We start from the raw sequence: 27236 nt of genomic DNA, 5'->3' as shown, positions 1-27236 counted from the left end.
CCCACCCTGATCTCAGCACCCAGGCTCCCACCAGTTGTCACTCACCCCTTCCAGGCACTTCCCAAAAGGCCAATCTGATGGCACACTCTCCTGCCTTCTCATGACCGTTCCTTACCTTCACAAGAGACCTGACTTCGACCTTGGCTCATGGGCCCTGCTGCCCCTCCAGCCTCACCCTGGACTCTCCTCTCTGCCCTCACTCCCACCCTGAACAGCCTCAGCCTCGGGAACCCAGGGTGCTCCCCTGCCCCCAACCTCCTGGTCTGGCACAGGCAGTCCTCACTGGTAAGCAACCCCCACCCAACCGCCCTCTGCCTGCCCAGCTCCTCCCGGCCTGTAAATCTCCCCTGAAGGCCTCTTCCACCAAAAAGCTGTCCCCAACACCTGCACTCAGGCTGGCTGGAGGATGAGCCCCTCCTCAGCAGTCTCTGGGCCTGCCCCTGCCTTCACACTCTGCAGAGGTGGGTGCTCTATCCCCGTGAGCCCAGTGCTCTCTGCACAAAGAGCCATGTCTTGTTCTCAGCTGTTTCACCAGCACCCCTGGCAAGATGATATGCATTTAATATGAGGAATCAATGGCAAGAATGGATGTTAAAGTCCAGATACACACACACACACACACACACAGACACACAATGTTTTTTTGTTGTTGTTGAGATGGAGTCTCACTCTGTCACCCAGGCTGGAGTGCAGTGACGGCTCACTGCAACGTCCACCTCCTGGGTTCAAGCGATTCTCCTGCTTCAGCCTCTCAAGTTGCTGGGACTACAGGCGTGCGCCATCACGCCCGCCCAATTTTTTTTGTATTTTTAGTAGAGATGGGGGTTTCACCATGTTGGCCAGGCTGGTCTCGAATTCCTGACCTCAAGTCATCCGCCTGTCTTGGCTTCCTGAAGTGCTGGGATTACAGGCGTGAGCCACCATGCCCGGCCCTAGTTATGTATTTTAAATTTTCAGTATAAAGAACACACCCTAATACCACCCCATACCCATGCCCTCACGCCACCACCAAAGCTTCAGGGAGAACTGAGCAAAATGCATTTAAGGAAACAAATACCTTTGACTCTCTCAGCTTATAAAATGCCCATGGCCCAACTCTGAGGAGGGGTGAGTCCCAAACTTACCCGGGAGGTGCTTCTGTACAGAACAACAATATTTGATACTTGTTTTTACCAGAGTTTTCTCGCAGGAATAGACTGAAATTAAGATGATGAAAATAACCGCATTTCAGGAGGCTCTACCCAGGAGTGCAGGAAAACAAAGAGTACCTCTGCATCCTTGCAAATGTGCCTCTCCGGGGAGGCTGCGCCACAGAACCCCATTCCCTCTGACAGGCTACTTGGAAAAAGGGCACAGGGCCCCAAAAGCTCAAGGTTTTGGACTCCCCAGACCACGTACAACTCACACAAGACACAACCTGGGCCCCAGACACCACAGCCCTGGCCATGACTCGGCCCAGAGCAACACAAATCACAGATGCTGTGGTCAAAGTGTGTTTTATCTGTACCTCAACTAAGCCTCAGCATCTGAGGCTGGAGCCCTGGGGTCACAGAGAGAATGACAACTTAGACCCCAAGGAACTTCCCTAAAACATGGAGGATGCAAAATAAATACATTTTTTTTCCCATTGCCAAAATGTTTATAGATGAGGCAGATGGGAAAGAAGAAGGTCGGAGTTCCAGTTCCCCACAGCTGATACTCCATCCCAGACCCGGCCTCAGGCTCCCCTTGTCCAGGGCTTGGCTGAAGCCCAGCAGCGCCTCTCCTCCTGCCGCTGACTCAGAAGGGACGACCGCGTTCTCATTCCTGTCCCCAGTTACCCCATGGACTAGGGGGAGGAGGAAGAAATGGCTTCAACAACTAGAGTGCAGGTGGAATTTAAAAGCCACCCTTTTTTTATGGCAAATGTTTCTACCATAAGAAAAAGTACGTGCCAGTTATTGCAGCCCTGCATAGACAAACATTTAGCAAGTCCTTGTCACGTGAACAGAGATGGACCCAGTGCAGACTGGCCTTTGAGGCATCGTCCAAGAGGAAAGGTCTAGGATGGGGGAGCCTCAGAGGGGTCAGGTCCCGCACTGTGTCACCCCAGCGGCAGGGTGGCCATGTGCCAGAGCTCCCGGATAGTCCAGGTTTAGGCCTGCCGTCCCTGCAAGATCTGTGATCACTGTCTGCCCTTCATTCTCAAAAATCTACAGTCCTGGATGAAAATCACAGGGCCGTGGTGCCCATCCGCCTCAGCGTGCTCTCACAGTGACCGTGAGGGTCACACAAGCCAGGGCTTACCAAGTCCACCTTCCTACCAAGACCTGACCTGGACGGGGGGCAAACTGATGATGTCTGAAAAGGTTGAAATGTTACACTGCTAAGAGAAGAGGGAATAGTAAAGGGAAGAAAACTCACTGAGAAATTTCTGTGAAATTGGAAAATGACGAATGAACAAAAGTAGTTTCTGGCCTGGAGTCACTGGCACTGACCCTGGAAGGTACGGGTGAAACCACACTGAGCGGCACCGAGAAAGGTTTTCCTTCCCCACATGCTCCTTGTCCAGGAATTTGCTAGTCTCCAGGACCCTCTGGGAGGCTGTGGAGGAGGCCGAGGTGAGTGCCAGGCCCCAAAACCACCCCAGGGAACTTCTCCACAGACCCACCCCTGGATGTAGAGACACGCACCAGGCCCTTCAAGCCACTGCCATCCCTCTCGAGTCCCTGCGAACCTCCCCACACACCCTGTGGGCCAGCTGGGAGGAAGAAATGATCTATAAGGACAAATGGCAGGTGACCAATGGCAGAGTGTCAAAGAAAGCAGCAGGAGCTTCGAGTGTGGCCTGATGGTTCCATGGTCCCCCCATCCCCGCCACCCAGGCCTCCAGGCCACACTGGGTACTGGTCGGGGAAAGGCGGTGAGGAAGGGAGTTTGAGATTACTCAGACTCAGGCTTCTCTCCTGGGCCTGCCATGGTTGAAAGATGGATGGGGAATCGGAGATAATAAGAGGCTGAATTCACAGCTCACCCAGCAGGCTCATGTAGCGGTACTCAGGAGAAAACCGTGCGCTTCTACGAGAACAAGTTACCGACAACACAACAGAAAATGGAAAGCGAGTAGAATCTCAGAGTGTGGATGCAGAGTCTCCCAGGAAGGGCAGGAATTCCGGGGAGGAGCCCCCGCCATGTGACGGGTTCTTCTTGAGCTAACCCAACATCTCCCTGATTCAGCAGCTGCAGCTTTGGCAGAGAAGACCCCACCACTGATTACGTTAAGTGCCCACCACGAAAACATCCACATGACCTCATTACAACCCCCTGGCAACCTGGGGGGGGAGGGTAGTTACAACAGTCCTAATTGTACAGATATGGAAACTAAAACTCACAGAAGTTAAGAAAATGAAGTTACTCAACCCAGGTTGGCTTGAGGTCAAGGTTTTTTCCATGACATTCAGCCAGTTGGGGCCAGGGTCCTGGGCCCACTAAAGCATCACCGTAGAAAAGGGAGGTGAGGCACATCCCAGGCTGCCCACTGTGCTGGCCCTGCTGTGTTTGCGCTGTTCATGCTCCGTCTCAGCTCCTACAATGCTCCATTTTACAGACGTGGACACGAGGCTCATGGAAGGCCAGCTCATGTGGAGGCTGGGCCCAGGTTTCCACGGTCTTCCACTCTACCCGGCAGCCTCCAGCTGCCTCTCCCCCTCCGCCCACTTTCCCAAGGGCTGTAGCTCTGCTGAGGGCACCTCCCACAGGCCATCCCTGGGGCTGCCTGCTCTCCTTCCCATCAGCAGACCTAGATCAGCCGCACCTGATTCAAAGGGCTCCCCCATCACTGCACCCCCTGTCAGAATCAGAGCCCATCCTTGTCTCCAGACTGCCTCTCCAGCTCACTCTCCATGCCGCAAAGCACCACCAAGAAGGGAGAGCGGTGATTTCGAGTGGACCTAGGACCAAGGTCTGGCAACTTTCACTAGAGGCCGATGAAAACAAGGACTGCCCTAGACGAGACTTTCCACCAAACTGCATGTGAATGAGGCTCCAGACACAAGCACGGCCTCTGGGCAGTGCCTGAGACAGTGGTGACAGCGCGGTCCAGCGCTCCAGACACAAGCACGGCTTCTGGGCAGCGCCTGAGACAGTGGCGACTACGTGGTCCACCGGGATCGCTGGCCTCCGCATTTCTCTAGCACACAGGTTCTATGACTTCCCTGAACAGCAGAGCACCTGGAGGGCCTCTTAAACTACAGATCGCTGGGCCTTGCCCCACAGAAAGCCTGGCGTGGGTCTGAGAATTTGCATTTCTAGCAAGTTCCCAGGTGACGGTGCTGCTGCTGGCCTGGGTCCACACTTTGAGAACACGGCTCTGACAGGAGGCTTTCAAGCCAGCAGTGAGTGGTCATTTATGCTACAGGTGAAAACAGAGAAACCCCAAAAGACAGAGATCAAGGCAAAGGCATCCTCTTCAAAACCTACAAATCCCTCATTAAAAAATACAAAGATCCATTTCCCTCAACCTGGCAGCCAAGGTCCTCTAGGATTTGGCCCAGCCAAGTTGACCCCTCACCACCCCCACACTCCTACATTAGCACCGAGCATCAGAGCCCAGGCCACGGGTCACCATCTCCCTCCCTTCTTCACCCCACTCAAGCTGCTCAGGCTCTGCCAATGCCCCTCCTCTCCTCATGTCACCTGTCAGCCCATCCACTGACATCCCCATCAGCTGCTCTCTCTTCTAATAAGTGTCTTCAGAAAATAACCCTCACGTTTACGGTCAACTGATTTTAGACAAAGGTACTAAAGCCATCCAATGGAGAAAGGACAGTCTTTTTTAACACCCCGTGCTGGAACAACTGGATATCCATATGCAACACAAAAAAAGCTTTTACCTCACACCCGACACAAAAAATAATTAGCTCAAAAGGATTCTGGACATAAATGTAAGACTGAAAACTATACAACTTCTAAAAACAACATAGGAGAAAATATCTGTGACCATGGATTACGCAGAGGTTTATGACACCAAAGGTACATCCTATTTTTACAAATTGATAAATTGTACTTCATCAGCACTTACAACTTCTCTCACCACTAAGAAAAAGACAAATCACAGACTGGGAAAAGTATCTCCAAACCAGGCATTTGACAAAGGGCTTGCAACCACAATGCACAGGGAACTCTGACTCCATAATAAGGCGGCTACGAACCTGGTTTTAAAAAGGGTGCTAAAGGCTCAGGCGCCTGACCACATGGGATCTGCGCATGGCTTGTAAGCAGCTAAGAAAATGCTCCCGTCAGCCCTCAGGGAGGTAAATGAAAACCACGGGGAGAAGCCACAGGCCAAGACGTACAGGAAGCAGCCTTGCAGAGGCCTGCAGGGAGGACTCAGCTGCCATCCCAGCGCCCTTCATCCTCTGCGGGGATACTGGCACCTGAGTCACTTATCACAGGCCCCTGGAAGGCAGGATGATGCCCGTTCACTTCTGCTTCTCTGAGAGGAGCAGTATGAGGGAGCTGTGGGGGGAGACAGAGGGTCCCCAAGACAAACTGGTGAGCTGCCAGAAGTCTCTGGAAGTTTCCAATCCTTCTGGGCCCCGGAAGCAAGGCCAATGCTGCCCCAATTTCTCTCCCTAGGCAGCTACTGGGTCTGGATTATCTGATGAGTAAGACAATTCTGGCCCGAAAACATACAGGAAATGTCTTCACGTCTTCACCTGATCACTTCCAAACCTCAGGCAGTAAAGCACTTTCGTATTTTGTTTTGAGCCATGAAGGAGAAGAGTGAAGGCTTTCCTGGGGATGAGAGGGCTTGAATGTGCCAGGAACAGGTGTAACGGTCTGTGCCGGACAGGGCTGGGTAAGAGAACATCATCAAATGAAACGGCTCCATCACAGAACTCATAAACACTCAGTACCTGCCGATGGAGATCCACAACAGTATCCATGAAGTAGCTCCGGAAAAAAATGCTGAATATGATCAAGCCTCACTCCTCGCCATTCATTCATTCATTCATTCATTCATTTTTGAGATAGAGTCTCACTCTGTTGCCCAGGCTGGAGTGCAGTGGTGCGATCTCTGCTCACTGTAGCCTCTGCCTCCCGGGTTCAAGCAATTCCCCTGCCTCAGCCTCCCGAACATCTATTACACACCTGTAATAGGTGTGCGCCACCACGCCCGGCTAATTTTGTATCTTTAGTAGAAACGGAGTTTCACCATGTTGGCCAGGCTGGTCTCGAACTCCTGACCTTAGGTGATCCACCTGCCTTGGCCTCCCAAAGTGCTGGGATTATGGGCGTGAGTCACCGCACCCGGCCTCCTACTCCTAATTTAATTAGGAATAAAAAAAGAGAAAGAAGACCAAAAACAAGGTTTGTTTTGTCGTGTATTTTCAGTAGAGATGGGGTTTCACCTTGTTGGCCAGGCTGGTCTCGAACTCCTGGCTTCAAGGGATCCTCCCACCTTGGCCTCCCAAAGTGCTGGGATGACAGGTGTGAGCCATAGCGCCTGGCTGAAGAACAAGTTTAAAATGACCACAGGCACGCAACCAGCAGAACCCCCCACTGTGGTGCCTTGTTAATAAAATGCAAAATGTCCAAGAGTTAAAAGAGGTGAACAGTCAACCTGCACATTAAACATGGATGGAGACATAGCCGTTTCTTGAATTCTGATGCAAACCAACGTTAGGAAATAGGTCACTGAGACAACTGGAAATTTAAACACTGGCTGGGTACTTGTCGATAATGAGGAATTATTTATTGTTAATTTTAAAGCATAATAAAGTACTGTGATATTTAAAAGAGTTACAGCATTAAATATGAAAATGTTTACAGATGAAATAATATGATTTATTGGATTTGCTTCCAAATAGTAGAGGAAATGGGGAAACAGGTGGGGATAACAGACAGGGTAATCCACCAAGAACTGCTGCTTGTTGAAGGCAGGCGACAAGCATGTGGGGTCACTATCCAAAGATGGCGCCTTCTGTGTGTGTGTGAAATCTCCATAATAAAGTCGTGAAGTGAAAGAACGCACGGCGATGGCTGAGTCTGTGCCAGGCTACGCTCTGCAATGCCCTTTCACTCGGGCACCTTCACGGAAGTTGCCCAGGCCTGAGGCGGGCGTGGCTGGGATTCTCATGCACTGGACAGATGAGAGGTTGAAGGCAAGCGGAGGTTCCAGAGAACCAGTGGAGCTGGGATCGCAATGCATCTCTGCTCTGTCCAAGCCCTCTGGTTTTTTCCCACAGATAACCTGAGTCGCTTTCTTAATAGAAGGGCGGAGACTTCTGGGTGGGCTTCACGGGCGAGATGTGTCTGTGGGGCTTGGAGGCCCCATCCCCAGGAGGGGAATGAAGAATTCTTGCCCGCAGACAACTGGGGCGCCAGGTGAGGACAGGCCGGGTACGGAGGCGTGAGGGTCAGGTCTGACAGGAATGAAAGCACCACAGATAATTACCTGATACCAAGGTGTCAGGTATCAGGTGTCAGGACTTGGTATCTCTTCCTAGTGACCTGTAGGTTGACACCACCCTGTCCCTCTGAAAAAACCTCCTGCTGGGCCAGGCTTGGCTTAAGAACAGGGTAGCGGGTGAGAACCTGGGAGTGAAGGCTCCAGTGGGACCACCTGCCCCAGGAAGGAGGGGGCACTGGCCGGATGCTGCCAAGGAGCTTCCAACTCACCCGCCCACTCACCAGCCAAAAGTCTGTAGCCCAGCACATGCCGGATGGAGGACCACGGTGGTGGGAAGGTTGGACATGAACGGACACGGGTGCTGCTCTCAGACGGCTCCACCCTGGTGTCATAGCTCCCGCGCTCGGGTGCACAGTCGGCACCACAGCAGATTAAATATCCCAATGCCCAGGCTGCACCCAGCCAGTCCAGTCGGGATGCTGGTGGGTGAGGAGAGGGGCAGGCACTCCTCTTTAGTAAAGACCCCCTGGTGAGGACAATACACAGCAAAGTCTACAAACCTCTAGTCCAGCAAGAGGGAGAATCTGACGTGGAAAACAACAAAACCCATCCAAGAGGCCCACGGCGTCGGGGAGGACAGGACAGCGCCCCTCACAGCAAGGCCGGGGGACCGAGAGACCCAGAGTCAGGGAGGACAGGACAGCGCCCCTCACAGCAAGGCCGGGGGACCGAGAGACCCAGAGTCGGGGAGGACAGGACAGCGTCCCTCACAGCAAGGCCGGGGAACCGAGAGACCCACGGCGTCGGGGAGGACAGGACAGCGCCCCTCACAGCAAGGCCGGGGGACTGAGAGACCCACGGTGTCGGGGAGGACAGGACAGCGCCCCTCACAGCAAGGCCGGGGGACCGAGAGACCCAGAGTCGGGGAGGACAGGACAGTGCCCCTCACAGCAAGGTCGGGGGACCGAGAGACCCACGGCGTCGGGGAGGGCAGGACAGCGCCCCTCACAGCAAAGCCAGGGGACCGAGAGACCGATGGCATCCAGAGGGCAGGACAGCGCCCCTCATAGCACGGCCAGGGGGACCCAGGACAGAGCTGACCTGAAGTGGGGCTTGAAGGAAAGAAGAGTTGTGGCCGATGTGCAAGTGACGCATGCTGACTCCTCTCTGCCAGCCTGGGGTATGGGCATGAGACTCCGCAGACCACATTCCCGCTGTGCCCATGGGTGCTGGCAGGAAGCCTCAGGACCGCAGAGGGAGGAAGCAATCTGCTCTCTCCCTGGGCCTCCCCTCGCCCCTCGAGTGTTTTCTGTCTATAATTCCTGCAGGTGCCCCCCAGTGACATCGCACCTCACTTCCAAGACCCCAGGTGCCCCCTTCTCAAAGGGCTGTGGCAGCTCCATGACCACTGAAACTTCTCTAACGAGATGCCAACCCCGAGGGACCACACTCCTCCCTGCAGCCGCCCCATAACTGGCACACCTCAGTGTTGTCCTCTGCCTGCCCGGGGCCCAGCTACCCACATCACACCTCGGACACAGTTCTCCATAGCGAATCTTCTCTGTTCAGTAACCAGGTGGCTCCTCACTCCTGACCAATGCCGGGAGAACTTTCTCTGCCTCCACTCTCAGTGCCAGTGAGAATCCAGGCAAATGGGGCCCCAAATAACAACCAACTACTTGAGCAGAAATTGGGTCCAGTTACCTCCACAAGAAGGAAACAAAAGCCTCGGAATGCCTGCCCTGCACACGAGCCATGATGCGCTCCGGCCGTGCAATCTGGAGGGGGACAGCTTTGAAATTATCACTGTAACAAAGGGGCACCAGGAGGTAACAGCACCATCACCAATGGCTGGGCACCAGTCATGCATCAGGCATGGCCTCTAACGCTGCTCTTTAGATCAACCTGCTGGGCATGGATTCGATTCCTACTTTATGAAGAGCACTTGGTGCACAGTGAGGCCCTGCCCAGGCCAGCGAAGCCAGCTCGGGACAGAGTTGAGGCTACAGAGGGCTCCGCGTGGCTCCAGCCCGTGCATGTTCATCTCTGCCCAGCAAGTGGACAGCTGGAAACAGGTCTGCAGACAGGGCGGGCGTGGGAGGAGCCACACTCCCCCGATCTCCCACGCACTAGGAAAGGCTCCAGACATGTCCCCACCACAGAAGCCACCCACAGACAAAAGAGATAAAGACCCAGAAGGAAAACCTCCTGTGGAAGGTTTCTGAGGAACAAAGAGGCGCGTGGTGTGTGGAAAGCCAATCAAGTCATCTTATTTTTCTTTTCTCACAAAAAGAGAAGAATTTCTCTTGTCATCTGAGTCAGCAAACTACTGCATCTTCCCCAGTATTGAATTTCTCGAATCAAATTGCTTCTCCAGGCTGAATGCGAACGTTCCTTCCCTCTGCCTATTAATCACTGGGAGGCCCCTATTGATCCCAGAGCCATCTGGGTTTGTATCGGGAAAACTGTAAAAACTGCTCATTAGTGGAGCCAGTGGGGGTTGCAGAGACAGCTCTGGCCAGGGGCTCCAGAGCCCGGGCTCCAGCAGGCCTCTGCCACGGGCTCCCTAACAGACCTCGGGCCTCCATCTCCTCACATCAGCTGAAGGGATGAGGGCACATCAGGATGCTTTCTCCTTGTTTCTAGAAATTACATTTCTGAGGGACTCTCTTCATTTCCTTTCAGACTGGAAAACAAAGTACAAAGAAAATCCACACAGAAACTCATCTGTAACTCAGACTGCAGAAGGAACACAGAGGGATGAGCAATGCCAACACAGTATAAATAAGCTTCAATAACAACCTGCAAGAAGACTGGGCTCCACACGATTAAGCATCACTTTGATGATTCACAAGGTTCTTTGGAATGTTTGAAGGAATTAAACAAGAAACAAAGTTAGAGACAGGCGAAAGGAGGAGCCAGATACTTGAGTTGGGGGCTGCTCTGGGCTGGGATAAACAGGAATGTGCAGCCCCCACGTAACCCCCAGGAGATGGGGTTGTTCAGAAACCACCTCCTCAAAGCATCCTCGAGGAGAAGTTCTGGAGCCCCCAGGTTGGCCATTGCCTGTGGAGCTCTTCCCTGCCCCTCTCGCAGCAAAGCCATGCCATGATCCACATGCGCGCTCTAGCAAGACACAGCCAGAGCTGGCCGCTCAGATCCTCCCGGTGGTCAATCTCCCCAGCAGCCACAGCGTGTGGGTGCTTCGGTGCCAGGTCCGCAGCACCCTCTAAATGCAGTGTCCCTGCAGCGAGGGAGGGGGAGCAGAGCCAGGCATCTCAAAGCATGTAATGAGATAACATCTATTACCATATATTATAAAGAGGTTTATGCATACATGAGGGTTGTCATGAAATTTAATTTCAATGGTTTGATAATTAAGCAAAAAAAACCCCACAATAATTATCATATCTTAATTTTCCAGTAAATGTGCTGGGCTGCCAACACTGTATTTTCCTAGGACAGCTCATGTGGTTTCACTAAGGAGAGACATCCACTGTTTCCGGTTGTGCGTGAAAACTGGACGAGGAGGGAAAGCCGATTCTGGGGACGCAGCTCAAGGAACTGCGGGCAACTCCCGCAGAAAGGTGGGCAGTGGAGAACAGGTGGATGGTGTGCAGCAGCCCAGTTCCAGTTCCAGCTGACTGCATGCCCCTGGTGGGTCTCGACCTCTTTTACTCATAGGGAAAAATGAGTGCCAAGCCCACTCCCTGTAGAACTGCCTATGAAAGCGGCGTCTTTTCCAACACTGCCCCAGGGTAGAAATGCAAGTCAATACAGATGAGCTGCTCGACTGGGAACAGGGCTCTGAATGTCATGACTAACGGCAGGGGCCCAGGAAACAGAATCACCAGGCACCAAGCATCACAAATCACATCTGGCAAACGCAAGGTTAACTAATGGTCCTTAATTACAGAACTGATGCATCGCACATGACACAGAAACGCACAAGCTCAGGGATGAGTCACTAATTTCCAAAGGACCTTTTAAAGGAGAGATTAGGAAGGTGGAAAAGTACTTTCTATATCCAATCGCTTCAATATTCCATTGTAAAATATGAGACTAACAAGATCTCGCTAAGAAGTATGATAAGAGTAGCACTGCTAATTTCTAAAAACTCTAATATTCACAGTCTATGAACACCTCTTTCATGCTTACCACCCCACCACACCCACCTCCACCATGCTGCTCCCCCGCCTGCACTGCTCTCCCTGGCACACTGGCCCTGGTCACCTCCTGCTCCCTCGTCAGATCGTGCTGTAAATGAATGTTTATGCCCCACAAAAGCTACATGCTGAACTCCTACCCTCCGCGGTGATTACATTAAAGCGCAGGGCTGGGAGGCGATCAGCTCATGAAGATGGAGTCCACCTGATTAGGATCAGTGTTCTTCTAAAGGAGGTTTAAGAAAAACCCTTTGCCCTCCCACCATGTGAGGACACAGTGAGAAGCCTCCATCTATGAAGCAGGAAAGGGGCCCTCATCACCCACAGAATCTGCCCAGCACCTTGATCTTGAACCTGCAGTCTCCAGAACCATGAGAAATAATTTTCGGTTGTTTATAAGCCATCCAGTCTACGGTATTTTGTTATAGCAGCTCAGCATTTCCATATTCTCATCACCTCCTCCAGGAAGCCCACCTAGCCACCTTCCTTGGACCCCCAGTCTGGGTTGGGTGCCTTCCTACGTGCTTTGCATTCTCCTCACACTGTATAACAATTGCCTGTTTGTGTGCTTTTCTTCCACACCTAAATATAAGTGTAGTGAAAACACAAGCAGCACCACACGTACTCAGCAACTTCACTCCCAGCAGGGCCTGGCACCTGGGAGATACATAGGAAATACTTGGTGAATTAACAAATGAACACCCTGGACACCAAAGGCCCAGTTTGCTTCTCCACCTCACCCTTTCTTCAGCTGGGTGAAGCTGGACTTTACAATCCTGAACCCAACTTACCAAAGGCTGCACAGAGCAGAATGTGGGAAATCAACAGAATTTTGTCCCTGCCCTGGCCTCTCTCACACCATCCCAAGCTTGGCTCCGGCATCATCCCCCCTTGGTGTGTGCAGCAACAGGGCAGAGCCTGGATGTCAGACAGACGGGCTTCCACAAAGTGGCTTTGATCAGCCACTCAGTCTGCTTATCTATAAAATGAGGACACTGTTCCCACATGAGAATATTATGAGGACTGAATGTGACTTCATATGGGAAGTGCTCAGTAAATACTATTTCCATCCTCTCTTCCCCCAGGAAGCATGTTGCTCCTCCTCGTGCTGTTAGGGACACATTTCTATCCATAGCTCTTGCACTGGGTGAGATGAGATCACCCCTTCCTACTAGGAGGGAGGAGAGGCAGCAGGCACCACAATTATCTAACTGGGGTTGGTCTCTCTCTTAGATTGCAGGCCACCTTTGAATGCCAGTTCTGCAAACGGCAGCATCAAAGCCATGTTAATTCCAGATCTCCCCTCCACCAGCCAGGATCCTCCTTCTAGCTCATCTGTAGATACAAGTAGTAGTCAACCAAAGCCTTTCAGACAAGTAAGACTTCAGACAACATTGAGACAAGGTGTCGTGGTCGTCAGTTTAACAGACAGAGAGGTGTGAGCCATGCAATGGGAGGGAGAGGAGGAATAAATAGAGGAAATATTAATTAATTGGTCTGTAAACAATAACAACTGTGAATAAGATTTTCAAATCTGTTTTAGTGTAATGATTGTCAAGTTTAAAAACATTTTTATATATAAACTGGTATACTCATGTCAATATTCTTTATTAATAAAATGTTTTTCAGTGTCAAAAAAAAAAAAAATTCCAGGAATCTGGCTCTTTCTTTAAGAGGAGGCTGTGCTATCCGCAGAGGAAAGTTCTGTGCACCTGCCTCCCTCTCAGGTAGCAGTGAGAGCACAGCTTGCCGCTCCCGCTGATAGAGATTAAGCTGGAGTCTCAGCCCCACTACTGCCCGCACCTCCAGGCAGAGTCCACGCCCTCCCCACTCCAGAGGGCAAAACACAGGCAGAGGAAGCTTCTTTAGGTTTAGCACAGCCTGGGGGGTGGCAAGGGTGCCTCCTCGTAGGGGAAGGGAAGAGCCAGGAGAGGGGTTTAGCTCAGGACTCTGGGAAGGAACTGGGTACTCAAGAGACAAAGCCCGGATGGACAGGGACCAGGTCTGAGGTCTGTAAGGTGCTGCCCGGTGTTGCGAAGTAAGGTACGACCATTTCCCTTCCTCCACCTGCACTGCTCCGCACAACCCCTCCACGGAGGCTGAGTGTGCATCTGACCCCCAGGAGGCTGGTGAGGCACTGAGAGAGGTTTGGGAAGGGGAGGGAAAGGGAATCATGCATTCTAGGGCTCAGGGCTCAAGCCTCCCAAACAGGCACTCAGGGCAGAGTCACAGGGATTCATGGGTGTCTACAGCAGTGGGCACAGCGGGGGGAGCACCTAAGATGACTCCCTAGACAAATGTAACCTCACGACCTCTAGTTCACCCACCGCTCCCACCCGGCCCGGGACAGCAAGATGCCCTTGTCAGGCAGAAAAAGGCAGCTGCTCTGGCTGGGTTAGATACTTGTCCCAGTGCGTTGCCACTCCCCAGCGAGAAGGGGCCCTTATTTATTCTCCTTGGCACGCCTAAAGCCTGATGCGGGGCTTACCACACAGCAAATTCCTGAAGTATCAATATTTATTGAATGAATATTTTATGAATAAATAAAAGAATAAGCGAGTTAGAAGCATTCAGAAACGAGAATTTAAGCAAAAACTTAATAACAAAAAAGCCTGAAGCACAAGACTAAATTGTGATTATTTGCAGCTGGGATTGTTAATGTCATCAGCCTTGCATTGCCAAGAATGAGTCAAGCTTACTATACAGGACAAGCTTAGCAATTTATAATTTCTTTAAAGTGTTTTATACTAGTGTCATAAGAAGACCAGATTTATGTTCTCTGGGATCTTGGACTACATCAAGGCATTTAGACAAGAAAGAGTAGTCCGAGGGCCGACAGTTCTCTATGCAGCCGCACTGGACCCAGCACTGCCAAAGGCGTAGACCCCAGGGGATGCATCGGTGCTCCCTGAAGGCACCTGTCCTCACCCTTAGGAACCTGAGGTGCCGCTGCATCCAGCCACAGCCCTCACAGCTCATACACACAGAAGCGTACACCGGCCCCACGCGCATACCCACACCCAAGTGACAAGTCCTGTCCAACGGATCTTGGGAAGGAGGGTTCTATGGCACCTCTCAAAGGCAGGCCATAAATGCCCCCCAAGTCATTGAATCTCTAGCTTCCAGCAGCCCAAGCAGGACCTGCTACAAGGCTGCAGGGCCTGGCTTGACATTCATGCTTGTCATTAACAATAATCACATTAAATATGAATACCCTGGAAGCTACCTCACAGTGAGTGCATTAGCATGGAAATGAATAAAGTGGCATATTTACACAATGAAATATTAATAGCAGCTCAAATGAAAGAACCAGATTTATATTTAGCTCCAAAGAATAATGCTAATTTTTAAAGTTTTAAAAGCACATATATGATATGGAACCACTTATGTCATTAAAAAAAAAAAACTCTCGGCCAGGCCCAGTGGCTCTTGCCTATAATTCCAGCACTTTGGGAGGCCCAGGCAGGCAGATCACAAGGTCAGGAGTTCAAGACCAGCCTGATCAACATAGTGAAACCCCATCTCTACTAAAAATACAAAAATTAGCTGGGTGTGGTGGCGGGCGCCTGTAATCCCAGCTACTCAGGAGGCTGAGGCAGGAGAATCAATTGAACCGAGGAAGTGGAGGTTGCAATGAGCCGAGATTGTGCCACTGCACTCCCGCCTGGGTGACACAGCGAGATTCCGTATCAAAAACAAAAGAAAACAAAAAAACTCTCAAAATAATGTTTGGTTGGAGATATATGTATGTACAATAAAGTAGTAAAACATGGATGTGCAATGATACTATCACCTCTAAGAAATAAATTACCCTGAAGAGGAAGGAAAGAGAAAAGAAGATGGGATGAGGTGGGCAGAAGAGAAGAGTTTAGCTATTTTTACTTTTATTTTTCCCAACACTTTCTTCTAAAAAATTTCAAATATAAGGTGAAAAAAATTTACACTGAATATCCCATATGCCCATTAAGAGACGCTACTGTTAACATCATACTATATTTGTGTTAGCACCTAATGTATTCATCTGCCCATCTATTAATCTGTCAGATATTTTATAGAACTCAAAGACTATTGTAGATATCATGCCCTGACCTCAAACCCTCCAGTGTGCATATCATTCACAGAGCTCAACACTGGTTTAGTTTTTTCTTCTGATATAAAGCTGATACATCATGAAATGTACAAATCTCAAGTGATTATTTGCTGAGTTTTAACAAATAAATACACGTGTGTAACCCAAAACCCTATTGATATGTACAACATGACCGTCACCAGAAAATTACCCTTATGCCCTTTCCCGATCAAACCCTGATCCAATCTCTCCAGAGGGAACCAATGTTCTGAGTTTTTCCATCATAAACTGGTTCTGCTTGTTCTATAGGTTGGTGTAAAAGTAATGGCTGTTTTCACCATTAAAAATAATGGCAAAAGCCGCAATTACTTTCGCAGCAACCTACAGCATTTCACATCAATGGGATCACATGGCATATGCGCTTTGGGTAAGGCTCCTTTCACCCAGCATCCTGTTCCTGAGAGTTGCCTGTGCTGTTCTGTGTATGAGTAATTCCTTCATTTTTGTTGCAGAGTAACGTTCCGTTTGTAAGAAAACACCACCATTTGTTTGTCCGTTCTCCTGTAATGGACACCTGGCCTCTGTTTTCTGGCTAGGAACACTGTTGTATAGGTCTTCTTGTGACCACATGTTTTATATTATCCTTAAATAAATAACTAGGGTTGAAATAGCTGGGCAAAGGGTAAGTGTATGTTTAATTTTATAGGATAGCCCCAGACCTTTTTCCAAAGCAGCTGCACTATTTTCTATCCCCACCCACAAGGCATGCGAGTTCCAGTTGCTTCACACCCTCACCAACATTTGGTGCTGTCTTTAACCATCCTGATGAGTGTGTCATGCTGTCCCATCATGGTTTGGACTTATATTCCACCACTGATTGATAATGTTAATGTTGCCATTTAAAAAAACATTTTATTTCCTTAAAACAAATGAAAGAGGCAGAAAGAGAGAGAGAAAGATATGGGGCAAAAAAAAAAAAAAAAAGCAAAATCTAGGATGTGGGTATGCCAGGCTCAAAGTTATTTTCTGTATGTTTGAAGTCTTTAGCAATTAAAAATAAAAATATTATTCCATCTACAATTCCATCTGTAAGTGGATGTCCCTAGAACCCAGGCTGGGCTCGGAGGCACAGCTTCTTAGCATGGAGGGAGGCTGAGTGGGGAGCGGGTCAGGGGCCCATGGAGGGGCTCCACCATGGAAGGACCACATCACCCCGGAGTCACTGAGCTCCACCAGCCTCCAGACATGCCCTGGCTTCGCTCCTGACCAGCTCTCACTTCCACATCAGCCTTCACTCACCTCTGCTGGGCCGGGGTCTCCTGAGGCTGACCCTGGCCAGCGTTTGGTAGCGCCACCTCTCTTCGCCCTCCAGAGACTGGGTTTGAGTGACTGTGCTCCCCTCCTGAAGGTCTGAGCCTGGCCTGTCTTTCTGTAGCATTAATTCCTCAAAGGAATTCCTATTGATGCTGACATGCAGTTCCCAAACTGATGCCAAATATTTCCAGATACCACCTTTTTTTTTTTTGAGACGGAGTCTCGCTCTGTTGCCCAGGCTGGAGTGCAGTGGTATGATCAATCTCGGCTCACTGCAACCTCCGCCTCCCGGGTTCAAGTGAGTCTCCTGCCTCAGCCTCCCGAGTGGCTGAGATTACAGGCATGTGCCACCATACCTGGGCAGTTTTTGTATTTTTAGTAGAGATGGGGTTTCACCATGTTGGCCAGGCTGGTCTCAAACTCCTGATCTCAGGAGTCCGCCTGCCTCAGCCTCCCAAAGTGCTAGGATTACAGGCATGAGCCACCACACCCCGCCCAGATACTACTTTCTTAAGAATTTAACAGCGAAGATGCCCAGATGCTGCCGGGTCCTCAAATGCGGGCTCCGAAAGCACATGTTGTTACTTCCTCAGACGCCACCCGGCTTTACCTACTTTGCCCTTAGCTCTAATTTAAAACCACTCCAGATTCTCCCACCAAACTTGAATAACCACTACGATATCTCTGAAAGGGAGACAAACTGCCCGTCCTCTCAGGACCCAGAGTGGATTAGCTCCACACCCTCCCAAGCAGGGTGGTGAAGGCAGAGGGTGGCCTGCAGCGGCGCAAGGGGCCATGGGGCACTTACCGCTGACACTCGCCGGCATGCAGGATGAGCGCCTCGCTACTCCTGGTGCTGATGGTCAGCTCATGCTCGGTGGAGTTGAAGACGTCCAGGAGCAGGTGACACTGCCGGGTACTGTGTTAAAGACAAAAGAAAGTTCAGAATCTTCTGACAGCCAAAGAGGAGTGACTTTTCCTTTTTCTCCTCTCCAAAGATTTCCCGCAACTTAAGAGGGGCAAAGTATATCGAAATGCCAAGTGCTCCTGGGCTCAGAGGATTACGGAGACTGGTTCTGAACACGAGTGTGAACTCTAAGGAGTGGGTGTCGGCATCGGGTTCTCCTTGGGCCCGGGGTCCTGGGGACATGTGCTCACAGCCCAGCCATGCTTTTTACCAACCAAGTGGTCTTGGGAAGGTAACCTGAATTCTTCACACCTTGACATATACTAACGACTGGAACACCTGACTCTAAAGTCTGATCATCCCTGACTCTAAAGTCTGGTCATTTGCGGAGAAACGCAGGCATACAGTGCCATTCAAGGGTGCTGTGTCCAAGTCAGCATCCTCAGTTACCAGGTTCCACACTGGGCCCCAAAGCATGGCGATGCGTGTCCTGCTTGTGTGTGTGTGCACACCCAGTGTGAGCTTCTCCCATGCGGGCACCTCTAGAACTGGGGCAGACACTAGGGGGTTATTCACCACCCTCTGAAGCCTCTATTCCTTTGTTTCCTCTCCTCTAGAGGTGACAAGTAAAATGCTCAAGTTCCCATTGTTCCTTGCAAGGACTGGTCCCTGTGGTGAAGTTCTAGCCGGTAAGGCACAGGCCCCTAGAGACTTTCCTTCCCAAATACAAACACGATATCCTGGGAGAAGGCTTTTACCCTTCCGCCTTCCTCATTCCCCTTCCTTCCTCCCGAGAAGCAAGCAGGATGCCCAGAAGCTCAGTAACCATCACGGACACTAAGGACAAAAACCACAGGCTGTGGATGGCAGAGCAGGGTCGGGGGTGCTTGAGAGCCACATCCTTGAGTGGTCGTGGCAGCCCTGCACTGCCAGCCTCCCTCTAGCCGTGTGAGCTCCATGTGCAAAGTGGAAAAATCCAGCCCCACACGTGCCGTCTGTGTCCGTCATCATCTGATAGGTTAACGTTACAGTTGAATACTTGCTGAAAACTCATACGGTATCTCAGACACCAAGTATCACAGTCAGCACATAACAGGTCATCAATAAATGTCTGCTGAGCTCAGTGGACGGCTGCACCCACGACAGGACAGACAGAGATGACAGCAACTGAACAGAGGCCATTCTTCTTGGAAGAGCAGGGTAAACAGTTTTCATGGGGGGAGAAAACTAAGAGAAAAAGATCTGTGCTCTGGGTCATTATTAGCCTAGTGTGACTTCAAAACATGGCCTTCCAAAGGGCATTTGAATGCTCAAATGTATTTCTCCAAGTAGGAGGCAAGGCTTCGCTGGCTGTTAAAGGAAAGTCTGGTCAAAGGAAAGGGACAATCGCCTGTGACTTCATCACAACAGCCTTGGGGGTAGTCCATGGAGCCCCATCTGCGCTGGAGACGGAGGCTCAGGAGAGGACGGGCATTGCTGCTGTGATGCCTGAGGCCCTGGATGCAGAGCTCAAAACCCTTAGCTTTTCCCGATAGCACGTGGACCTCTATTCATTCCAAAGCCACACACGTCCTCGGCAAGTCCCAGAGAGGGGGAGTGAGGCATAGGGGGTGCAGTGACAGGCCCAGAAATTCACGCACACACATACACACTCTCACACACATGCGCACGCATGCACACACAAGTATGACTTTGTCAAAAGGACACAGGGCATCTGTGAAATATCAATTTTTCAGAACATGGGCGTGTGACCTGCTCTCGGGGGAAAGTGGCAGCATGTCACCATTTCTTTTTCTCTTTTTTTTTTTTTGACAGAGTCTCACTCTTGCCACCCAGGCTGCAGTGCGGTGGCACGATCTCGGCTCACTGCAACCTTCACCTCCTGGGCTCAAGCAATTATCCTGCCTCAGCCTCCTGAGTAACTGGGATCACAGGTGCCCGCCACCATGCCCTGGTAATTTTTGTATTTTTAGTAGAGACGGCGTTTCACCATGATGGCCAGGCTGGTCTCAAACTCCTAACCTCAGGTGATCTGCCCGCCTTGGCCTCCCAAAGTGTTGGGATTACAGGTGTGAGCCACGGCGCCCAGCCACATGTCACCATTTATATCATGTAGCACAGCGTCAACAGGGTGCTGCACACCTTGAGATGACAGCTCCCATCAGTTGAGTCTGGGTTTTCTGGGTGGGGCTGTCTTCCCCAGAGGTTTGGCGCTTGGAAAACATTCATTAGCTCTGACAGCTGCCTACAAGAGGCCTCTTCGCTCAGCTCACAGAAAAATGAGCTTCCGAGAATGAAGATCTATTCCTCTGTTGTCATAACTTCATGAAATCTTTAATCACAGCAAAATCTTTCATCAGAAAAGGGAACTCGTAAAACATTTATCAGAGGAGGAAAATTGAAGTGATTTTTTAAAAGCCTGGAATAAAAGGTTCAAATATATTTTGTTTTCACTCATAGAATAGAGTGCTTAGGAAACGGCACAGGAATGAGCAGCATCGATAACACAATGCATTTCTGTCCTCTTGCTCTTCTTCTTTCTGACTCACTGTCTGAGTGTGGGGGCGTCTGGATCTAGTGTTTCTATTCCTTCTAATTGTTGACATGATGATGTATTGGGGGAGCTTGGCTTCCTATCTGTTATTCATAAGTTTCCTTTCCCAGACTGCAGCGGCGGTTTGTGCCATCATAATGTCATTTATTCTATGTACCTTTCCATATGGCTTTGGATGCTTGGTTTTAAGGCTGATGCTCTGAGCATATGGTTTACCTTAATTCTTGTTTGCTTTTTGGGTTTGTTTGTTTACTTTCTGGACACATCTATCTGAAGTATGGGAAAATCCAAGAAAGCTTCCCGGAAGAGCTGAGACCAGGGCGAGTCTCTGAAGGGGACAGACACATTTGCCTGGCTTAGAAGAGACAAGGGAACAAAGACCCGGCAGCATGGAGGGGCCCAGTTATTTTGGGAATCTGGAGTCAGGTTGAGTGTGGGAGACCAGGCTGCCAGGTGAAAAAAAGAAGTCCTTTTTCAGCAGAGAGAGCAGTTATGTATTAATAAAACCACTTTGATAACAGTGAGTGGACACTCTTTCCTCAGCCCCAAATTGGATATTTTATTAATTATTTCATCCAACAAATACCTCCTGAGGAACTGAATGAGAAAGACAAGATCCCTACATTCGTGGCTATTATACTCTTGTGAGGGAAAAGGGCAGGACTGACGAGGTTGTTTTAAAAAATAAAATTTGCTGTCATTTTTTATAAAATTATAAAAAAAAGTTGAAAAAGATTGTTGAATAAAAGATTAAGATACACAATCAATACCAGTCCTAGACATCAACTAAAAACAATTACAATACAAACTTTCTGAGAAAATACATTTATAATGGCAACACAGTCCACAACGCAGGTAGAAATAAATCTAACAAAATATACGCATGATATTTACGTAAAAAAATTATAAATTCATGGAACAATATTAACGAAGAAAAATAAGTGTAGAGATGTACGGGCTGAGTATCCCTTATCTGAAATGTGTGGAACAGATGTGTTTCAAATTTTGGTTTTTTTAGATTTTTGAATACTTGAATTATACTCATGAAGTGAGCATCCCAAATCCAAAAATCTGAGATGCAAAACACTCCAATGAACATTTCCTTCGAGCATCATGTCAGTGCTCAAAAAGTTTTGAATTTTGGAGCATTTCAAGTTTTGGGATGCTCAACCCACGTTATGTTCAAAGATGGAAAGACTTAATATTTTTAAAGAAGTTATCTCTTTCCAAATTTCTATAAACTCAGTGCAACTCAATAAGAAAAATCCCAGCAGAGTTTTGTTAAAACAATGATGTGGGAGGTTTCTGGAAGGAATCTGGCCTACTAGATGTCAGGAATTGTTATAAAGCTGTAATCATGAAGACAGTGGCACTTGGGGCAGTGACAGAGAAATACATTAGTGAAAGAAAAGATAGCCACAAAGCAGACCCATGAATATAAGGAAACTGGAGAGATGATTGTATTAGTGGTGTTGATTAATTAGGACAAGATTCATCAAATAGTGCTGGGAAAAATGATTAAAAAGGTAGACAGAAAATTAGATCCCTACCTCACATCATATATAAAAATGAATTCCAAACAGAATGAATAGCTAAATATACAAAAACAATATTTAAAAATCTTTAGAAAAAATAAAGATGAACAGTTCATGACCTTGGAAAAAAGAAAGATTTCTCAAACGAGTTACAATACATATAAAATATAAGGGAAAAGAATAAAATGTTTGGCTGCATTAATATTAAGAATTTTGGTACAATGAAAAACATCAAAAATCAAAGCAAAGACAAGCTTCATTTTTAATGTGTTGCAAATATATTTTCACAGGCATTTGCAACACATTAAATTGACTAAGGATTAGAATTCTTAATTTATAGAGAACTCCTATAAATCAATAAGAAAGAAATGATCCAACAGAAAATCAAGCAAAGGACAAGAACCAACAATTTAAAGTAGGGGAAACCCAATGACCAATAAACAAGAACAGAAGTTCAATCCAACTAGTAGTTAGAGAAATGGAAATAAACCCAAAAGTATTGTTTCTCACCCAACTTATTGGAAATATTTTTAAAATGTCCCAGTACCAAGTGTTGGTCAAGCTATAGATCAATAGGAAATAAGGGAATTCTTGTCACTGCTGGTAGGGATACAAATTGGTACAACTCCTTCAGAGAGAAAAAGTTTGACCTAACAATTCCATTTGTAGCTGCCTATCTTGGATCAACACAGAGTTTGGCAAAAGGGCACATTCGAAAGTGTTCAATGTAACATTGTTTATAAAAGTAAAGAACTGCTTTTAACTAAGTGCACATCAACTGGGGAGTAGGTGCAGACATGCAATGGTCGAGTTATATGATGGAAACCTATGCAGAGGTGACAATGAATTTAAAAGAACTATATGCCCCACTACAAAGTTCAAGTTAAAACTGCTGGGTAAATAAGTTGCAGAAGATATCATACAATATATGTACATCAAATTTTTAAAATATGTTTTAAAATACTTGATATTGTCTATAAACATCAAATTTAAGAGTGGTCATTCATGCTAAGAGAACAAGAGACACAGTGTGGAAGAATATACAGAGCTTTAACAGCATATTTTTATTTCTTTAAATTAAAAACATAAAAGCAAATATAGTGAAATATTAAAAATGGATGAGTCTGTATGGTAGATAAATTGATACCTCCTAGACCTTTATTTATGTTTCTTTTACTTGAAATGTCTTATAAAAAGTAACTTTTAAAGTCACTTAGAATACTGTGTTAGCCTGGAATCCCCCCAGAAAGCAAAGCCTGAGAAAAAGGGTTTGCACAGAGCTAGTGCTTAGGGAAGGGATGCCAGGAAGCAGGTAGAGTGGGCAGAGTGGCGCAGCAGAGGAAAAGGCAACGACAGAGGGCACGTTGCTATACGCCACTGAGCTGGCGGCCTTGTAGGCAGCTGGGGCTCAATCATCGTCCTTCTGTGGAGCCGAGGGGACTGTGCTTGACACTATGTGCCTGAGGCACAGAAGAGGAAATAATTGCTCTCCCAAGTCTTTCCCTCACTAGTCAAGCTTTCTCCCAGAGGGGTCAATTCTCTCACACTTCATCCAAGCATTGTGCAGAGACACGACCCATGGCCACCCAAACCTACAGCCTCGGAGAAGGCAGTTAGAATATTCCAGAAAGCAAGAGACGCTCAGCACCGCTAAGATAAGGTGCTGTCAGGTGACACCTGCATAAATTTGGTTGCCATGACAATAGCTAGTTTAAAAGTGGGCTACTATATGAGGCAGGGCAGAAGACATGTATGACACAAATATTTTTTAAAAATTAAGTGAGGCCGGGCGCGGTGGCTGAAGCCTGTAATCCCAGCACTTTGGGAGGCTGAGACGGGCGGATCACGAGGTCAGGAGATCGAGACCATCCTGGCTAACACGGTGAAACCCCGTCTCTACTAAAAAATACAAAAAACTAGCCGGGCGACGTGGCGGGCGCCTGTAGTCCCAGCTACTCGGGAGGCTGAGGCAGGAGAATGGCGTAGACCCAGGAGGCGGAGCTTGCAGTGAGCTGAGATCCGGCCACTGCACTCCAGGCTGGGCGGCAGAGCGAGACTCCGTCTCAAAAAAAAAAAAAAAAAAAAAAATTTAAGTGAATCTCTTGACAACATTAACAAAGATGTTTTAAAATGACTTCAGATTTGATGGCAAACAAGAGCCTCTCTGAAGAAATGATGTTTCAGTTAGGAATCCAACGACAAGAAAGCAATCATGTGATGGTCTTGGAGGATAGCTTTCCAGAGAGAATGAGCAGTTAATGCAAAAATCGTAAGGCACAGTGTGATCAAGGAACAGAACAAGCAGAGAGGGGTGTAGGAGTAAAAACAGAGGAAAGGTCATGGGGAAATACTCATATTTCATTCCAAGCATAATGGGAAGCTATTTTGAGAGTTTTAAGCAGATGAGTGACATGAGTTGGTTTGTGTTAAAAAAAAAAAAAAAAAAGGTGAGTTCCAATTCTGGAAAAGATGGAGTAAGCACAATCTACCCTGTCTCTCCCACTGAATGCAACTATAAATCATAGATGGAATGCACTGAGCTGAAGATGAAGACTCAAAAAATAAATGTTAGAAGGTGGATCACAGTAGGAGCCAGAAACAAGTTATTCTGAACTGGCAGTGAGCTGCATCTCTCTCCGGTACCACCTGGCCTCAACTGAAAGGCAGCATGGAGTCCAGAGGCATGCCCTGGGTATAGCCAGACAGAGCTCCAAGGGCAGCCTCTCTTCCTGGCCCAACAAATGGGAAAAGGCACTATGAACGCCACAGAAAGTAGAAAAATCCTTGAGTCTTTTCCTTTTTTTCTTGCCTTTTCTCCCAGCCCAGCCTCAAAGCAAACCACAGGAGATAATGACACCAGAGCAGTCTTGGCGGGACAGGCCACACACCTCCCTGATACAAACCACCTCACTGACCCAAAGAGCTGAGGTCCCAAAACCATGGGGCCAGTTTGCATCACTCTGATTTCCTTCTCTGTGCCTCTGGACAGTCAGTCCTCCATGTAGACACACAGAGGGGCGGCTCTCATCCTGGCTTTGTAGCAGGCACGTAGGGATAGGAGTCCGCAGTACCTTGGGAATATTTCAGAAAGGAGAATGATTCAGAGAGCAAATAAAGCCATGCGTGACCTCCTAAGCTCGCCAGGGAGCTGAGCTTGAGAGAATCAGATCCTCAAGAGCAAACCATGGGCTTTGATAACCGTTCCCCAGGCAAGAATGCTGACGGGAACTCACATGAGGCTGATCCATGGAGCACCACAAACGCTTTGAAACCGGAACTGCAGCACAGCCTGCAAAAGGTACTCTGTTTAAAAAAAAAAAAAAAAAAAAAAAAAAAAGTACCAACACTTTCCTCAGTATTCAAACAAAACCCCAATGGCTCCCAATATTACAGTCAAGATGTCCAGAATACGATCTAAAATAACTCAACACAGAAAGAATAAGGAAAAATATCAAGTCACGAGGAAAAAGCAAATAACAGACAATAACTTCAAGATGACTATTTTATTAGAAAGAGACTTTAAATGCATTCCAAGAAGTGACCACACTTGAAACAAGTGAAAAGATGGAAAAGCTCAGCAAAAAAAAAGAAGATGTAAAAAAGAACCAGAAAAACTTAAGCAAAAAAAAAAAAAAGAAAGAAAGAAAGAAAGAAAGAAAGAAAGAAAGAAAGAAAGAAAGAAAGAAAGAAAGAAAGAAAGAAAGAAAGAAAGAAAGAAAAGAAAAAAAGAAAAATTTACCAGATGGTGAATTATCTTAGTACCTGAGAGAACAAGTACACATAAAATCAGAAAGAGTATAAGATAAACAAAATTACCACTGACCACCCAGACCTCACTAATACTGAGAGAACATTCCACCCACAAGCAGCAGGATATTCACTACCCAAGTGTACATGCAATATTACCAACAATCACATTCCAAGACCACGGGTCAGGGAGGGGACTCTAACAACTGTAAAATGAAAATCACACAATGTGTTTTTGGGACCACTAAGGAATTAAACAAGTCAATATGAAGACAGATTAACAAATCATCCGGCCGGGCGCGGTGGCTCAAGCCTGTAACCCCAGCACTTTGGGACGCCGAGACGGGCGGATCACGAGGTCAGGAGATCGAGACCATCCTGGCTAACACGGTGAAACCCCGTCTCTACTAAAAAATACAAAAAACTAGCCGGGCGAGGTGGCGGGCGCCTGTAGTCCCAGCCACTCGGGAGGCTGAGGCAGGAGAATGGCGTGAACCCGGGAGGCGGAGCTTGCAGTGAGCTGAGATCCGGCCACTGCACTCCAGCCTGGGCGGCACAGCGAGACTCCGTCTCAAAAAAAAAAAAAAAAAAAAAAAAAAAAAAAAAACAAAACAAATCATCCAATGGAAACAACAGGGAAAAAAAACAGGAAAAAAAAAAAAACACTCTTAAGGGACAACAAAACCTCTAAAAATCACGTCACAGGAGACTAAGAAGCAAAGAAGAAAGTAACATGCCATTTTTACAAAAGAAGAAAGTAACATGCCATTTTTACAAAAGAAGAAAGTAACATGCCATTTTTACAAAAGAAGAAAGTAACATGCCATTTTTACATAAATAATGGCCGCACCCCCCAAAAATTTGGCAAACGACATAAACAGACTCAGAACCCAAAAAGATTTTTGCTTTTGTGGCTGTTGTTATTTTGTTTGTTTGTTTGCTTTTGAGACAGAGTCTCGCTCTTTCGCCCAGGTTGGAGTGCAACGGCGTGATCTCGGCTCACTGCAAGCTCTGCCTCTGGTTTCAAGCAATTCTCCTGCCTCAGCCTCCTGAGTAGCTGGGATTACAGACACATGTCACCACACCCGGCTAAATGTTTTTTATGGTATTTTTAGTAGAGACGGGTTTTTGCCACGTTGGCCAGGCTGCTCTTCAATGGCTGACCTCAGGTGATCCAACTGCCTCTGCCTCCCAAAGTGCTGGGATTACGGGTGTGAGCCACCATACCAGGCCCAAAACCTATTTTTTTTTAATCCTTGCCTAGAAACATAATCAAACTGCAGAAAGCTAAAGAACAGATGCCACCTGGAAAGCTGCCAGAGCAAATAATGCATCCTGCACAGGGGAACAACGCATCCTACACAGAAGAGACAATGCAGTCTACACAGGGGAGATAACGCATCCTACACAGAGACAAGGCATCCTACACAGAGGAGACAAGGCATCCTACACAGAGGAGACGATTCATCCTACACAGAAGAGACGATGCATCCTACACACAGGAGACGATGCATCCTACACAGAGGAGACGATGCATCCTACACACGGGAG

The 27236-nt window shown here is 48.1% G+C and overlaps 1 protein-coding gene across 3 annotated transcripts in view; it reads right to left on the bottom strand.

Annotated features, from left to right (window-relative positions):
- TRAPPC9 (trafficking protein particle complex 9) overlaps positions 1-27236 on the bottom strand; it is a 735254-nt gene that overhangs the window by 233228 nt on the left and 474790 nt on the right. For all 3 annotated transcript variants that reach the window (XM_030937644.1, XM_030937642.1, XM_030937643.1), the window contains one exon: positions 17751-17861. In XM_030937644.1, the coding sequence (XP_030793504.1) occupies positions 17751-17861 (111 nt within the window). The remainder of the gene's footprint in view (positions 1-17750; positions 17862-27236) is intronic.

The sequence above is a fragment of the Rhinopithecus roxellana genome, chromosome 9 (genome assembly GCF_007565055.1).
Source record: "Rhinopithecus roxellana isolate Shanxi Qingling chromosome 9, ASM756505v1, whole genome shotgun sequence".
NCBI classification, from domain to species: Eukaryota; Metazoa; Chordata; class Mammalia; order Primates; family Cercopithecidae; genus Rhinopithecus; species Rhinopithecus roxellana.
Note: the sequence above shows the minus strand (reverse complement) of the source record. Positions and strands in the feature narration are given on the sequence as shown.